Source organism: Fringilla coelebs, assembly GCF_963513975.1.
Source record: "Fringilla coelebs genome assembly, chromosome: 10".
NCBI classification, from domain to species: domain Eukaryota; kingdom Metazoa; phylum Chordata; class Aves; order Passeriformes; family Fringillidae; genus Fringilla; species Fringilla coelebs.
Genome location: NC_140036.1, coordinates 16323527 through 16341247, shown reverse-complemented (window position 1 = coordinate 16341247; position 17721 = coordinate 16323527). Strand labels below are relative to the sequence as shown.

General features: G+C 40.6%; 1 protein-coding gene across 2 annotated transcripts in view; it reads right to left on the bottom strand.

Annotated features, from left to right (window-relative positions):
- ARMC9 (armadillo repeat containing 9) overlaps positions 1-17049 on the bottom strand; it is a 63671-nt gene extending 46622 nt beyond the window's left edge. For both annotated transcript variants that reach the window (XM_084212062.1, XM_084212061.1), the window contains exons 1-9: positions 17007-17049; positions 16357-16444; positions 15732-15851; positions 15077-15247; positions 13910-14065; positions 12181-12273; positions 11534-11558; positions 6767-6924; positions 4868-4966 (exon numbers count right to left, since the gene is read on the bottom strand). In XM_084212062.1, coding sequence (XP_084068188.1) covers positions 4868-4966; positions 6767-6924; positions 11534-11558; positions 12181-12273; positions 13910-14065; positions 15077-15247; positions 15732-15851; positions 16357-16407 — 873 coding nt within the window. In that variant the 5' untranslated portion in view covers positions 16408-16444; positions 17007-17049. The remainder of the gene's footprint in view (positions 1-4867; positions 4967-6766; positions 6925-11533; positions 11559-12180; positions 12274-13909; positions 14066-15076; positions 15248-15731; positions 15852-16356; positions 16445-17006) is intronic.
- Between the last annotated feature and the right edge of the window lie 672 nt (positions 17050-17721).

The following is a 17721-nucleotide window of genomic DNA, read 5'->3' as shown; positions in this document are numbered from 1 at the left end:
GCATCAGAGAAAGCTCAGCTCCAGAGAAAGCCCCTACCACTATTCTCCACACTTGCTTTGACTGGAGTTTCTGACCAGCACATAACAAAGACTGACAGAGACAATTTAAGGTGTTCAGCAATGTATCAATTCTTTATCCCAAAGGTTCCAGGGATAAACTAAGAAAGTCTCTGGAGGGAAACCTAGTATGTAGTTACTAAAATAAAGAATGATGCTAATTCATGGTTTGAGTAGTTTAGTACAAAATATGCCATGTTCTCCTTAATTAGCTATAATACTTAGCTTTGTATCTAAAAAGAACAGTCTTAATTAAAAATAAAAGTACACAGTTCAACACAATGAAATAAGACCAACATTAATTACTTGCCTTTTTGTGCAAACCTGCCAGTACTTACTTTACAGGACACATTTGTACAGATGAATAAGCACATAAACACCCTATTTAGCAGGCAGCTCTTTCACAGACATATACAGCCTTACACAGAAGACATAAGAAACTTGCCACTCTTCACTGTGAGCAGAAAATAAAGTTCTTTGTATTCTTTAACCAATTTTAAAATATGACATTCTTCTTTTTACTACCATGATACTTAGAATTCCCTGATGTGAATGATTACTTTAACTTTCATGGTGCCATACACACATACAGAGAGTTCCTGGAAAACACAATTTAAAATTAAATTTAAGGCAAAGGATGACATCAATGAAGACCAAGAAGTGAGCAAAAGAAACCAGGAGATAAACTGCATCATGATGAGAGACATTTCAACACATGCACGACCCGAGGCAATGAAAATGGATGTAGTAGGCATCAAGACAAGAGATGACATTAAAGTTTTAACATTAAAGGAAATCACAAAAGGTTGGACCAGACAACCTTTCAAAGTCCCTTCCAAACTGGGCTATTCTATGATTTGAGGACAGTAATAGGAAAAGCTTGTAGAAACCCCTACAGAAGGAAGTATCTTACCCTTAAAGAGTTCATGTAAACAAAAAACCTTGCAGCAAATTGTGAAAAGGGCATTATATACTGTATCAGCAGGAAAATATTAACTTCTCCTTGAAGTTACATGAAGAGGTAGGCTTGTTTCTTCTTTTCCCTACATAAATGGGAACATGTAAAATAATCCCATGGACAGAGATGCAGAAAACTGATGATGTAATCCAAAGAAAAGCTCACTAAGGGCAGATGCTGTTTGCTGCAATGTGCACTTTATTTTTCAATGAAAGAGCAAACATCTGCATAATAATGCCTGGTGAATCCGCTCTGAATGGTTTAGAGAGTGATTAAAAAAAACAAAATAAAAACTTTCTGTTACCCTCATCCTAGGCTTCATGTGGTCTGCTGGTGCAGAAATTTCGTAAGTAAGAAATGGAATACTTGCCACCAATTATTACAGCTTGATGGCAAGTGCACAGTTGCAGTAAAAACCACGTTTGAGGGAAAAAAACAAAGAGTACAAGAAAAATAGGAGCCCATAGTAGTCATTGCAACTATCCCAAAAAAAGAAAAAAAATCTTCCTTGTTCACAGTTTGTAAGTGACAGTTTAATTTTCCAGAGGAGTTGGTAATTTTGTCCAGTGACAGAACTTAAAAAAACCACCCCACTAGTTTTCCACAGCTTCAAGAGTGGTATCAAAAGAGACCCAAAATTTGCAAGGGACATTAATTCACCTAACTGTAGCTACAGGTAAATATAATCAGAATGAATAGCAGTAAAAACCTAATGGGCATTTAGTTTATTCCATAACACAGGTGCAATACATGCAAACAATTTTACAGCTTTCAGGTCATGGAAAGATTCTCCAGTGGTTTACACCTATCTCTACTATTGACAGAAAGTGCACATCTGAAGAAGCAGTTCCTGTTTTGCCTGTAATCCAAACCTTAGAGAAACTTATTACTTTATCCCTAATCCAAAATATTCCCAGGAAGGTGTACACCTTACTTCAATCAAAAAAAAACTGGGTTTGGGTTTCAGATTTGAGCCTGTGCTACTTTTGGTGGAGTGTGAATGTACTGTGTTTGTGATAAAAAGTCAGAATCCTCTTGGATTCATGATGTGTACTGAAAACTGCAGGCATCAAAAACTACAACCCCTGCTTCTTATCCACCAGACAAATCAAGACTAGAAAAGGAAAATGGTAAAAAAAAAAATTAAAACTACTTATCTCAAGAGTGTTAAAAATATAAGGGACTGTGATAGTCCTGTAATAGATTACTGTACTTGAAAGTATACTTTCAAATTTACCATTACCCACATCAGTTCTTCATCCAAAGGAGCACTAAAACGTCAGGAATCTATTAACTCCTCAAATAAATGTTTTCTTCAGCTTAACAGCCAAGGCAAGGAGGGGGAAAAAAACCAACTAACAACTGACAAACCACCATATTTAATGCCTGATAAAACTCTTTAGACAATGACTGTTTTTTTAAGCCTCTCACATATCTTGCCTACAGAATGAGGTAAGATGATGAACAAAGTAGCTGGCCCTCTGCTAGTCTCTTCTCTCTGTAATTATGCAGCTGGCTGCCCCTTACAGTAAAAGGTTTGTGAAATGGGGTAACTGGAAAGATCACACTCTAGTGGCTCTAAGTAGTTATGGGCAAAAAAGTGAATGAATCTTCCAACACAAATCCAGCACAGATGCTGTGAACTCGTGCTACTACTCAGTCTGGGTCACAGTGCCTCCAGCTTTATTCCAAAACTTATGCAAAAATCTGAAACCACTTAAGGGTAGAACAATAACATCTGAGTGTATAACAATGAAGTACTTGAATCCTTGAAGAAAAAGTAATGGCATGCCTGAATGGCCTAGTGGCAAATAGTCAGAATTTTAGTTCATCTCATCTGGCTTCCTGCATCAACAAAGGCAGGGAGTGGTTAGAAATATTCTGGGATGAGAAAGGAATCTTATTTTTCTTTTCATAAGACAATATCTATTTTTTCTTCTAACATTTGTGTTTCTACATGTTTGCTATTCATGTATAAAACCAGAACCTTTAACATGGGAAATAAACAAGAAAATATGATCAAGGGGGGACAAAAGCATAAGATGAAGAAACCTGACTATTATGCAGTTAATGTCTATATGCAAAGACTGTGATTAGCCCTCCAAAACTTGGCTAATGCCTCAGAGAGCCTGTGTGGATCTACTTATAGAAACAACATGAGAGTTCAACCACAGTAGCTGCTAGAACCTCAATGTCAAGGCGTGACCTAAACCAGTCTAGAAACCCTTAATCTAAACAGTCTCAGGGCTATAACTGGACTGGTCCTTCACTAGAGAGCTTGGCTCCCACAGCAACTACCTCAAATAGTGTGGCTAAATGAGCCACAAAGTCACACAGAAATAGTTCTGCTAGCAAAGCCTAGTATAAAAATAGATACAACTGTGCCAGGAGAACACAGCTTTGCTCAGGTTAACCTAGTTAAGGGAAACAAAAAATTATTTCCAGCAGGGAAAAAAAATCCACTACCAACATATCCTCTTTCTCTAACCTATCTGCATAGCTGGAGACTGTATCAAAGTGGCCATAGCGCCGTAAGTATAGTAGCAAAGGTGCTTTTGGAGCAGAAATGCTTTTAGAGACACTTTCAGGGAAGCAGAAATCAGAACCTTGCATAAGGATGACACTCTTCCCTCTGCCCCTTTCCTAAAAGGGTTCAAGAGACTGGAGGATCAATGTATGACAAGAAGAATAGAAATAATAAGCAAAACCCTGGGCAAATGGAGCACCTTGAAAGCACAGGAGAAAAAGAGAAGTCCTCATGCAAGCAGAGAGCAGGAACAGAGAGAAGAGGCCACGTGGCTGTACAGAATGGGTGATCTCAGAACAGGGAAGGAGAACACACACACAAACACACACCACCTCAACATCAGATGGCAAAGATACTGAAGACTGCTGAGGTACCTAAAGCATTATCTCAAAAAGCCACTGGCAAGGAAAGAGGAAAGACATCTGAAAGTTGTTGGATAGAAGAAAGATGGGGTGGGAGGAGGGACAATATGGGATGGGAGATGAGATAAGCTATGGATATGATATCAATCTGAGGAGAGGGGAGCAGCAGACAGCATCCAATATTGAGGTAGCAGACAAACAGATGCTGGTTCCTTCCTGAAACCCCGAAATAGCAGCTTTTGCAGGCTGTATAAGAGTACACCTCCTAAACTCATGGCAGGTCAGAGAAGGGAGTTCTGACCATTAACAGGAAAGTGAGGGCATTTAGAACAGCCTGAAGAGCAATGAGGAATAATACTTACCTCTGAAAATATTAGCACGTAGAAGAGAAAAGGAAGCATTTGTATTATCTCCTTATCTTTCTGTAGCAAATTTTCAAGAAGAACAAAATCTACCCATAGCATCATTGTTATTAAAAAACTTGGCTAGAATAAGAAGCAGGAATTTTATTTTCTTCTGCTTTCCCTTTGACACTTCACTAAGTTCTTCTGCTATAAAGTTAAGTACACATGAATGCCTGCCATGGCAAAAACAATAAGCACAGTTCATGATTTTGGCTTGTCTTTGGAGAACAGTAGTACACAATATTTTCTTAGTAAAACAGTTTGATGCACTTTTATGATTAATGCTTATTTAAAGCATTTTGTTAGCATTTTAACAGACACAAATTTTACTGTCTTCACAAAAACAGAGTTAACCATACTTACACAGCTATAACTACACAACCAGGTCATTGACCAGCATCTGAGATCAACAAAACAATGTATTGCCATATTTTTATACAAGCTTGAACACATTATGTTTTGTCTTTCCCATTACAGAACATTTATTGTTCTATATGTCACTTAAGTAGTATTGTCTTTTAAGACAGTTACTGTAAAAATCCCAAACACTTATACTTACAGTTCCAGGCCTTGTGAAGTCAATGTTGTGTGCTACAGTTTGTTTCAAATGATTGCTAAACAAGCAAGCACAAACACTTTGAATATACTCTGGTGTAATCTAAAAATTAGGAAACAAAATGAGAACAGGATTACATAAAACTTACACTTTCTACCAGACAAGTGTTTCTATATTAAAGGCTGTTTCTTTGGGTTTTTTAAAGAGTAAGAAATCACACACCTGAGGCTCACTGACACAAGCACAAGGTATATAATGCAACTAGCATTCTGTACAGAAATTTTAAAAACTGTAAATTCTCTTTATCTGGGAATTGTTATGCTATTCACAAGACTACTGCTTAACAGTTTCAGAGAGTCTAGACAAAAACCACATTTTGTCACACCTCTATTTGCATAAAGAATTTTGTGAATCAAAAGGTTCAAAATCAAATCAAATTAAAAAATGAAGCAGTTTTGAGCTTGAAACAATGCTGATGTGTTTACCTAAAGAGCAGAACTTACACAACTGTCTTGTACAGCAGGGAGAATAAATATGAATTACACAGTACAGAACTTTGTTTTTCAATGCAAAACATCTGAGTGGGTTTAGTGTTTTTGTTTTGGGAAATCCACACTTCAACAGAACAGCTTTATTTCAGGAGAGTTAGTACCTTCCCCAGAAGAGAGATGAGAGGACCGAGATTATAGAAATGCAACTGGGGACACTTCCCAGACCTTCAGCAGGACAATGAAGCCCTTCAAATTCAGAACGCTGTAAGTTCAATATCACTTTATTCAGTACCAGCTCCACCTTGGATTCAGAAATGACAGAATCCAGGATCCCTAACAGAAGAGCACCCTCAGCTGGACACACCTGGGAAGCACCAAACGAGTGCCCCGCACGAGGCTCACGAAGGAGACTGAAGAACATCCGCAACAGAAGGGAGCCAGCGTCTGGCTCCCGACAGCAGAGGGGAATTGGATATCGCCTGGAGAGCACGGAGGTGTAAATGGGAGGTAGCAAATGAACGACTGTAATTTTATTGTTGAGCAGATACCTTCCCTAATCATCTGTAAAGCATAATCCACCATGCAGTAATAGCAGCAGTGACACCAGAGCAGAGTAACAAACCATATGGTGCTCATGCTGATGACAGAAGGAAGGTACATATTGACTTTTCAGCAGGCAGCCCAGGAAAAGCCAGGTCATTCTCCCTGCTAACAATTCACAGTTCCTTTATAAGCACCTAGAGGCCACTAACATCTGCCATAAAAACAACCTTCAGGTTACACAGAACTTATGCTCCCAAAGGAGCACAACACATGAAAAAGACAATCAACTTCATACAAAAAATACTCCTAAGAAAGTTCTACCATCTTCACTTACATACATGTGGCTCATTTCACATGATGAATAACTCATTCACTCCTATCTCCCTGTTTCCTTTATCAATTAAATTAAGAAGTTTAGCAGAACAAAGAGCAAATTTTTTCCTTATCAAAATTTTGGATAAGAAGATTGTTTCCACTACCATGGAATTTAAAACAGACCTGACTGAAGTTTTAAATACACAACAATTGTTGATGGGCTGGACTGCAACCAGTAATCACCAAAATGCCCTCTAACAACTGCTGCTGCCAAAGCTCAAAAGGGGACTTGCACAAGAGACCTGAGATGTCTTGTGAGACGGTGATAATTTTTTCAAGATTTCTGAGCCAGCACAATTCAGTCCACTTTTTGCACTTCTTTTATCCTCCTTCAGCAGGGCAATGGGAGAACAGCTCACCCAAAGTGCCGTGTTTCATTAGTACAGGGCCACAGCTCTAACAGAAATGCTCATAACTATGAAGCTTAATTCACCCTTTGGTCTCCATTTTCTGGGGGGTGTGGAAGCAAGTGCACATCTGGGTCATCTCTTACCATCTTGCCAGTGACTGTGGCCTCCAAAGAATCCACCAGCTCCGCAGTGACTTCAAGGAGACCACGGTAGTCCATCTGCAACTTGCGCAATCGTTTCAGGTTGGTCATGTACCTGTGCTCACGCTTCACTAACTGCTGGTGAAGATGTTGCATTATTTCTGTCAAGAGAATAATAAAAAAAAAGAAATAGCATCACCTATTCAAACAAAAGGACAAAAGAACCCATAAGCCTTTTTACTGCTCTGAAGGGACAACCTCACTTTCTGAGGTGTGGAATTTGCCTACAAGGATAATTTCATGCCTCTAGCAAGATTCCATTTCATTACAACACCTACGAGTATTTATTAAGCCTTAACTGTCCAAAGAACCAACTGCTTCACAGTTACAGTAGCAACACAACTACAAGGCAATAAACATCACCGAACACGTTTGTGAAGAGGATGATCCATTACTCAGTGGTTAATGGTAAACTCTATCACTTACTTTTAATATCCTAAATTTCTGAAAATTCGTCTTTCATTTCTATCTGAATAATAAAAAAAGTTACATTTCTGATACATTCTGTTCCTTCGGGTTCAATTACTTTTGAGACAAAAGCAAACGGAGTACCAGAATCTGTGTACTCCACCCCAGTCTCAGAGCTAGCCAAGCCAGTGTTCTGCATGAAACTGGCACTGAACCTAGAGCTGTGGTCCACAGTGCAGATCTCTGTGACCAGACAAAACCATGAAGGGAGGCACAATAATTCTATTGTTACAGCTGATGCTGTGTATTTTGCTAGAACATTATGTTTTAAATTAGTTTGCTGAGAAGCCAGTACTGCTTTAGTGCTGTGAAAGTGGCATGGGGCCCATCTGCAAACAGACACAATATTTACCATAGGAGGTTTTGTTAAACAGTGGGAAGGAACCAGCTTGACTGTGGAGTTTCAGTCAAAAGTAGGATTCCGTCTCACAGATTGAAAATCTTTCTGGGTTTAAGTAAAGTGTTCTAAACAGACCAATATGACACAGTTTATCTCACTGATAAATGATAAACCATAGATCCTGCTCAAATCCAGCAAAATGCACTTAAAAAAACCCAGACCAATAATCAAAACACCACTAGAACAGTAACATTAAGCAATCCTACTAAGCTTTTTACAATTCTGTAAGCTATTATACTAATCTCAATTTCAATCAATATTAACTTAAAAATCAGTGGAGTTAAGATGACTTCCAAAGACAACCGAATTATTCAGCCTTGATGATAATAATTCAACTTTGATTTTGTTTTTATTTCACAGCCATTACTGTTAAAATGCTACCACAGCTTTAATATGATACAGCTTCAAAACAAGAACATTTTTCTAAACTAAAAAAAGATTCTGAGAGCAACCACTGCACAAAACTAGCTACTCCAGCACTTTATTCTGTTGCCTAGATGAGCAAATGGGAATATATTTTTATTTAACTGTGACATAACACATTCAATTCGTAAATTTCCAATGGACGTATCTAGAGCGTGACTTTCACTCAGAGGAAAATTGGAAGCACCAAATCACAAAGCATAAACCTTCTCAGAGTTTGCTTACTTTTCATAGCCCAGTGGGTAAAATTTCCAGTGATGAAAATATGTCTTCCAACTGCAGTCAGCAGGAAAAAACTACATAACCAAAACTCAATGCAGCTCATGAACACTCGTCTTGGAAATTCAGAAACAGGGTCCAATTTTACCTCTTGGCTGTTAAATCCAGGGATTATAAATAACAAACCGAGAAAAGGGTGTCAGAAAGGAATCACAGTCTTGGCATAGCTTGCAATTTTGTATCACTATCTTCTCACACATAAGGAATTTTACTGAAAAGGGGAAAGTCTCACAACAGCTTCTCCTTCTGAAAGAGCAGGAAGCTCTCATCACTGTACAAGGGCAAGCAGCTGTTCCAAGTTCAGACAGCTGCTGGAAGAGCTGGTCCTGTGCTGCCCCATTCCCTCATTGCATCCCTGCCATATCCCTCTAACAGCATTCATTTAGATAAATCAGGGAGCTACCAGCCCAGGTAAAAATTAGTACTAAATTCCTTGTCCAAAATGTTAAATCATTACCATCCCAGTCCAGATTTGGTAAAAGAAAATGGTACCTTTCAAAGGCATTTCAGCTGACATTTATGCCATCTTGCAGCAGGGATCAAACTGCACCATTACAGGAATCAGAGCAACACTGTGGCTTCTCTCTTTCCCAGACACAACTCCCAGCACTGACAAATGCTTTGTACACATGATAAGCTTATCAAGGAGGAAAAAAAAGCTCTGGACCAAACACCTACCAGAAACATTATTCATATGTCAATGAAAAGGGGGAAAAATACAGCACAGAAGACTAATTTCCTGGTGCAGGAAGATACAACATACAGTAAAGCTTGTGACTGCCAAATGAAGATGCTGGCACTGGGTATCATCTGAACTACTGCATGTTTCTACCAGAATTCTTGCCTGCTCTCTCATGTGTGTAATTGCCAAGTCTTCTAACTCCAGTTCCTACAAGCAGCCAAAGAGCTACACATATGCACTTAATTCCATGATAACTTTTTCTCTCTAAGTGAGAGATTCCTTTACAACTTACCTACACCTGAAACACTTGTTTCCTGAACTTGTGCTTGCTCTGTCTCTTTCGGTCTAATCTCAGCCCACCTCCCCATACTTGTCCAGAAGCACTGACTCCAGCCAGCTGAGTTCCTGCACACAAGCAGAGCTCTGAGCAGAGAAGCTGCAGGTCTCAGGAGCTGCTGTTGGACACTGAATCTTGCTCTCAGGAGAACCAGGAGTCTCCTTCTTGCTTAAAAATTACTACCCATACTCTAAACTGACATTTTTCTACATAAATAGACTTTAGCAAATCTTCACAGACAGGTAGGTCACACTCCACCTTCTCTAGTACAGAAGCCTGACGCACCTCCACGACTCTCCCCCTCCCCAAAACGGTGGAAGAGTGGCTGTGAACTCATCCACAGGTTTCTAATGAGGCAGTGAAGGGAACAGCAGCTGAACACACTTCCAAATACCTCATCCCCTCAGTTCCTGTTAGCAGAAAGGACATAAAGAAGGTCTGAAGCTCTCTGTGCAAGATGCCAACCATTCTGCAATTTTTTCCTTTCCAGCCAAACTGAAAACATATGGGAGAACTGTGAGTTAAGCACAACTGCCACACAAATAGCTTTGGAAGTCATACAGGAACTGAAATTTTTTAGCAAATGGGTAAGAAGCTGGACTGTAGCAGGTAATGCAGGCAAGGTAAACACTGAACACTCCAGGCCACCCTCAAAAGCATTTTTACCACCCCACCCAAACTTGAAGTATTTCGGCATGTGAGACTTATGACTGGTAACTATTTACAAAAGGTGTTTTCAGGGCTCTGCCATACTGCTCTTCATTCATGTGTTCCCTATAAATTTCCTTTGCATTTCCCCTTCACTGATAAAGTAAATATTCTTCAGGAGCGACTAAGTGCTGTGGATCCCAAGTGATGTGAGCAGGATACTACAAAAAAAACCTCTTGGATCCAAAACCTTCATATGAGACAGTCCTCAAGTAACCTTTATAAAAAACCCAAACTGATTCAGCCTTCAATGCACATAACAGATCTGCAAATTCAGGCTGACCTGCATGATTGAATTCCATGACAGTCCCTGCACAGAGCACAGAACCTGCCCAAATTAAAACTAATTAGGCCCCAAATAAGTCAGGTACAATTGCATAGTTACTTCTTTTTAATAAGAGCATGGGATTATTGCCTTAAGAAAAGTCCTCCACAAGGAAGAAGTGTAACTTCTGAAAAATAAAAATCCAAAAGACCTTTCTATTATTCAGTGAAAGTCTAATGCAACAACACAAAGCACAAAATAACAAAGAAAACACATGGAACTCACACTGGGAGAATACCTAACTTTCTGCCTAATTCCATCTACAAAAAGTAAATCTTCAGGACAAACCTACAGATAAAAAAACTCAAGAGGAAAAGTAATTTTAAGAATCCAACTGGTCTCATATAAATCCCTAACTTGAAAGTATAGGCAGAAAGTTAAGTGAAAAAGTCAATGAAAGCTAGTTGAAAACCTAAGTTCTATTAATTAAACTGATTTTTAAAAGGTACCTGTTTCAAGTGTTACCAGCATCTAGCAGGATTCTGTGCTGCAATGATTATTTCTAAAGGACCACAAGTCACACACACACACATTAGAGTGCGTGTAAGCAGCTTACCTCAAAATGCAACACATCAGCCAGTCACATTTAAATGAACACATTTTTATTCAGGATGTACCAATATGCACTATTTTAGGAGGTACTATTTAAACTAAATGAGTAAATAGGAACAAGAAACAACTTTGTCTAAGATCATCAGACAGTCATCAGAACAACTGAATGAGACAAAATCTGGAAGCAAGGGAAAGGAATCTGAGGCAAGTTACTTTCATCAGAACTAGAAAAGGAAAGCTGGTATGCAGTTTGTATGCAGTTCTCCACTTGTTTTTACCATGTTTCAGAACAGAATAGATGTTTAATGCAAATCCCACTACCAGGCCCTTTCCCATTGCTAGCCCATACTTACTGATACTTACTGACTGCTTGAACCTCACTGAACTCAAATAGCTATTACCAAAGCTGGGGTCTGGATTTCCAAGGACTTTCTGCTATGCATCACTGGTTTCCCCATCCCTGCAGGTAAACCTCCCACTACTTTCACAGCCCCTGACAATTTTACAGAACATCCTTACCACAGCCCAGTATTTACCTTTGTTGCACTGTCCACTCTCCTTCTGTTGCACAGTAAAAGCAGATCAGGAAAATGTGCACCTTTTCAATGTTTGTTCCAGAAACTCAGAATGAGAATCTCAACCAAGCCTGATATTTCTACTATCCCAGCCAACAGCAAGTGCCTGATGCTCTACAGAATACATAAATCAACAATAAATACATAAAAATCTCCTAAGTGCACAACTCATAATGTTGCCTAGGGACTTGAGATCTTTCACCTGACCTATGAGTGACCAAATAATTTCTAGAACCCTTAAAAGCCCTGGAAAATTTTCAGCTAGTCCCTGAAATGGCTAATTTAAAAGACTAACAGCTTTAGAAATGCTAAGAAAGAAGTCAGGTCAGGTTGGTGCCTTTGGGTATCCTGTATTTATAGATGGAAACAAAGAATGATCACATGATAAGCACGTAGGTTCATATTGATTTGTATATGGTCTTTAGATAACTTTTTCAAAAGTTTATTTTTGAATGTGGAATATAAACAATGTTTCCTGTCATAAAAACACTGAACTGCAATGTTACTGCAATTCTGCAATAAATCTTAGCAGCACCCTCTTGCAATAAATTATACTGCCTCTTTACAGTATTTCTAATTATCTGCAAAGTGTTTTCTTAGAAGGATACAAATATAGTGAGAAGCCGAGGAGTCTGTCTGGCTTTGAGAGCCAGAGACAGGAACGTTTCCAATCTTGTCCTTAAATCCAGTGTCCAAGAATCCTTGAAAAGAAAAACAAATAACGACAGTTCACCAAATATGTACACTCTGCAGAAAGTACTGCTTGGATCACAGCAACTTCCCACTAGTAAACAAGGCAGCAAGCACTGCATTTAAAAGATTTTTCCCTTCACTGTTACTGATGCTCACTCCCCATGAAAGCCTACAGAAGTCAGAGGGGAGTTCAGCAGTATTCCTAGATAAAAGTTCTAGAAACACAATGTATCTTTAAGTAAAGTAGAAAACCGTCACATAGTGTTGATGGCTTGTATACACACACAACTGCCCTGAAAGTAAAAGCACCTTTAAAGGACAAGCAACTTGAGAAAAGGATAAAAAATTATTTTCAGATGTACTGAATAGAGTACAAAATTGGTAACTTTGCACTGCTCAGTTTTCATCCTTTGCTCCTAACAAGATCTGGGAATTTTAAGTTTTGTCAGTAACTACTGCAAGCATCATGACAGGACACTGGTGGGTACAATGTTTCTAAAATAAAGATTTGGAGAAAAACAGGCAATGCAGGAAAAACAGACTAGCAGAACAAACTAGGAGCATTAACTGGAATGCTGTCCTCTGCCTGACGTAGTGTCTCATACTGACAAGGAAAAAACAGTTAAGGGAAAAAGCCAAACTACAGCTAGGAATCCACCAAATACTCATGTCTTCTATTTCAAGCCTTCAGTGAAGTTGGTTTCTGCTTGAGGAAAAGCCAGCCAATGAAAAAAAAGCTGTCTTCCAACAAGTACCAGGAGCTCCCTAAATTTACTGCTGTATACATATATGTTGAATGCTGTTCTCACAGCTCAGATTCGCCCTTATTTCACCATGCTGAAGAGTGTACAGAATTTACTTGTTGCATTTACCAACTCAGTATCCAGACAGTGGTATACCACAGGACACTGTATATTATCAAAGGAACCTTGTCTCCTACAGAGAGGAGTGCATATGATTTTTTAAGATGTATTACACAAACAGACAGGAACTCCAGCTATATAAAGCATCAGATGCCTGAGAAAAATATACGCCATAAGAACTCTGCTTCATAAACTAGTGACTCACTGCTGCTCTTTCTCAAACATAAAACAATCTGTGTTTCAACACTAACATGGAATGAGTTGAACAATTCCCACAAGAAAATATGAGTGAGTGTGGACTAAGAGCTTGGACACTGGGTTACTCAGAATAAACCTGAGGATCTCATCTTAGATAACACATTAAAAAAAATGCTGCTAAGTATAATTAAAAAAGAGCAGTCATATTCCATCTCTGAGGTCAACCAGTCCATCTCATTATTTATAGCTAGTCCCAAAGGAAAATGGCAGGATATGCCTTTTTTGGTGTTAAACTGGAGCTCCTCATCAGCTGGTACATCCATAGTCAGCTGTAGGGCAAGTATTACTTAAGCTTTGATTTGGTATCAAAAGCAGTGTGGCAGCAATGCAGGCTGAAGACATCTCCTTGCACCAGAGTGGCTGCTCACAGCTGCTCAGCCAGGCCAGCACAACTGTCCATGTGGTTAGGGAAGCATTCAGAGCAAAAAACTCCAAAAAATACTATACATGCTTTACAAGCAAATTTGTGTAGGTATGTCAGTGTAAGTCACCACAAAACCATCTCTGCCACACAGATACTTACCTGGAAAAGTTCTTTAAAGGAAGGATGTACCATGGGGTTTGGAACAAATGGCAAAGCATAGAAGGGAAGAAACTCTGTAGTCTGGCTCAGTGCAGCTCCTTTTGTTTCCAGGTATGCCTTGAAATAAGAAATCCTTTCGTCAAGTTCAGCTTTGTCCTAGGAAATAAAGCAGCATTTTTAATTTAGAAAACTACCATTCTAAATGCTCTGTAAAGCTGGCAAATGAAAGAAGAGACTCAAGTATATTAATACCAATTTGAAATTCCAGTATATTTGTTATCTAAAAGCCAGTATTTATTTAACTAGAGAACATGCTGTATGCTTTCACCAGTCATAAAGGAAAATGTAAACCAATGCTGTTGTTTCTCCCACCCAGGTCCAAAGAAAGAAGAGACAGATAATGGCTTTTTACATGTAAATTATTCCTTTTCACTTCAGGCTAGACTTTTAAAGAAAAATGCCATTGCTACCTTCAGGGCAGAGAGAAAACACATACTTTAGACGTGCTTTATTTCAGAGGTAAGTGCAGAAACAAAAAAATCCACTTGCACAGCAGTGGGAAGTGGAGCTGACACACATAACAGAACAAAAGCTCCTTAGAGGCTGGAAAACAGACTGCAGGCATCTAAACACTCCTGTAAGCAGCTGACAGGTGAAGGCCAGGAGCTATTAAGCCCTGGCTGATCTGGCTGAATCCCGGCTACTTAAATGTCTCTTCATCATAAAAGTCCCATGTATCAGAGATTTTGTTTTATAACATCTTGGGATTCAAATTTCTCAGCATGGTATATTGAGCTGGTCAAAACTGAGCTTTGCCATTTAATCAGAAATTACTATATTTCAACTTAAAGTTCCAGTCCAAACTTCAAGCAAAATAAACATTTTAAGAATCTGCTATGATCTATAATTACAAGTGTGAAAGTATTGCCATTTTGGTATTTTCCGAGTTGAAATACTTCAGGAACTCTGGGATAAGGACAGCTCCAACTCTCTGTACTCCACAATACAAAGGATCTGGCTGAACTAAAATGCAGACTGTGGCCAAACTGGATACATACTCTTGGAATGATTCTTAGAAAATATCCCATCCCCATCCACAGTAAAGACAAATAAATGAAGTAAAATAAACAACAGCAATCTGAGGTTTGAATTCTGAACTAAACTTACAGGCTTTCCCATAGTTTGTTTCAAGAGGAAGGTGGCAAAGTAGATGTGGAGATAGAACTCCAGGTTCTGAGCAACTGGATCACTGTCATGGGCTGAAGATAAAATATGCTCCTCCCAGAGCTGGAAGAAAACTTTCTGATCGCCATCTTCAAATGCTGTAAGCATTTCTTCCTGTGAAAGGGAAAAGCATCAAGTGAAAATCCAAACACAAAAGAGCCACATATTCTTAGCAGTAGGTTAGTGAATGAAGAATTCCAGTGCCACCTGAACACTTCCAATTAAAAGTTTTATTCACAAATGTCCCACCATTCAATGACCACCCAAATATTCTTTCTTCATGTATCTTTAGTATCTTTGAGAGCCTGAATCAACCATCAACACAAGAAGCAAAGCCCACATTTCCAAGCATATCAGTAAAAACTTAAAGTAGTATAAATCAAAACCAGTGTCTTAAGTTCAAAATTACTGCAGCTGTGAAAAAAAAAAATAACCCCAACCCCAAACTTGAAGGTTCCTGTGCTGGAAGAAGACCGCCAGGAGATTTCTTCAAATAATCAAGAATCTGTTCAGACAATTCACTGTTGTAATAACTCACAGGGTGGTTAGTGACCTCTGTTTTCATTATTACTCAAAGTAAGTGTAAATGATGCATTACCTGAACAGGCAATGAATCTTCTGAGGAAACATCTGCTGGTTTAGGTAGGGGCTTCCCTTTTATTTTACATTCCTTTTTAAATACTTCCACTGTTTCTTGAAATCCAGCAAAATCCAAATACTGTAAGATAAAAACATAGAGGAATAACATTTGTTAGATGATTATTGCTTCAGTAAGTGAGTAATCCTTTTTTTAGGTGATTAATGCTTCAATGAATGGCCCATGAAATGCCAAAGTTTCTCTGCAGGGTGGTCCACAAACGCCAAAGACTGCAAAGTGATAAACCTAGAACTGGTACCTTGTGGCAGGAAAACACCATCTCTTAATTTCCTCCTGCATCCTAGAGACAACTGACATCTCTGAAAGAATGATGCCTCCTGGTTTAGCCAGTAATTTCATTCAACCAAAGAAGAAAATTTACTGCTGGCATTTAATGGACATTGAGCCTTTTGAACTGACAGAGTGTGACAGAAGTCAGCACATTTCAGAGTGTAGCAACACTCAGCCAGATAAAAACTCCAGAATTCAGGCCTGGCTCTGAATGCAAACACTGAGAAATCTCACCTTGCAAGAATCATTAAAAAAAAAAAAAAAAGAAAAAAAAGAAATAAGAGAAAACACCAACCTCTTTCACTAGTCCAAGTAACTCGGCCTCACACGCTAAAACATCACCCATTGCTAAGGGCTGCTGCTACTTCTCATCGCTGATACAGCTGGAAAATGGCAAAGAACGGGGTGTTAGAGCAGAGCACAGGGCTCACACGGCACAGCCCCTCAGCCACAGCATCTCCGGAGAGCAGGAGAGACACAGGCAGGCAGGCAGGCAGGCAGACAGACAGACAGATAGATACACACAGGCACACACGCTCTACCTGCCCCACTCTCACCGGCACCACATCCCACTGCCTCACATCCTCCCTGTCCCAGTCCCTCCTGCCCCACATTCTGCCTTGCCCCAGTCCCACCTGCCCACATTCCCACCCGCTCCAATCCCTCCTGTCCCTCAGCTTCCCCTGCCCTAAGCCCCTCTCTCCCTAATCCCACTCCTCCCTGCCCCTTGTCTCCCATTCCCATGTGTCCCAATCCTCCCTATCCCCCACTCCCACCCGCCCATTCCCCATCGCCCATTCCCACGTGTCCCTTCCCCCCTCTCCCCCATTCCCCTCGTACCCCATTCCCCCTATCCCCCATTCCCTGTCTCCCAATCCCCCTCTCCCCCATTCCCACCTGTCTCAATCTCCCCCGTCCCCCATTCCCCCTCTCCCCTATTCCCACCTGTCCCATTCCCATCTCCCCTCTGCCGCCGCCGGTGTCGCCCTGGCAACCGCGGCCCCGCCCCCGCGTCGCGTCCCGCGCACGTGACCGCTCTCAGCCAATCGCCACCCGGGACCGGCGCGTCACGTGACGGGCCGTGCCCGCGGCCGTGGGGCGGGCAGCGCCCCCTGCGGCGCGGCGGCGCAGCTGCAGCGGTGGCCTGAGGTGGCTCCGGGGGGCCCTGGGGGCTGTTCGGGTTTGAAATGACGAACGGCCTCAACCAGGGCTCCTGTGCCCCCGCTCCGCCCTGGGCCGGGAAAAGCCTTCCCGCTTGGAAGTTTCGTCTGAAAGAGACGTCGGGCGAGGAGGGCGGAGCTTTGCGGGGACCGAGCGGGGCGGGAGGAGGCTGAACCCGGCCTGGCACGGTGCGGTGAGGCGTGCAGGGACCGCACTGTCTGACAAGTCCTTACCTGATGGAAGCCCCGCCAAAGCAAAGGGGAGGATTGGCCAAGGCCCTTATCGAGGCTTTGTCCCTTTTCAATTAACAGTGCTAATGAACTTTTCAACACTAACATCAGGTTTCCATCAAATGTTAGCTGCACGCTGTAAGACAATGTGATCAGCTAGGTGCTGCCCGGCGTCTCGGTGTAGAGAGCTGCTTTTCACTCACAGCAAGGCATTCCAGCCCCAAATGGCAGGGGGATGGGAGAATGGAAGAGCTAGAGTTGCTCCGTTA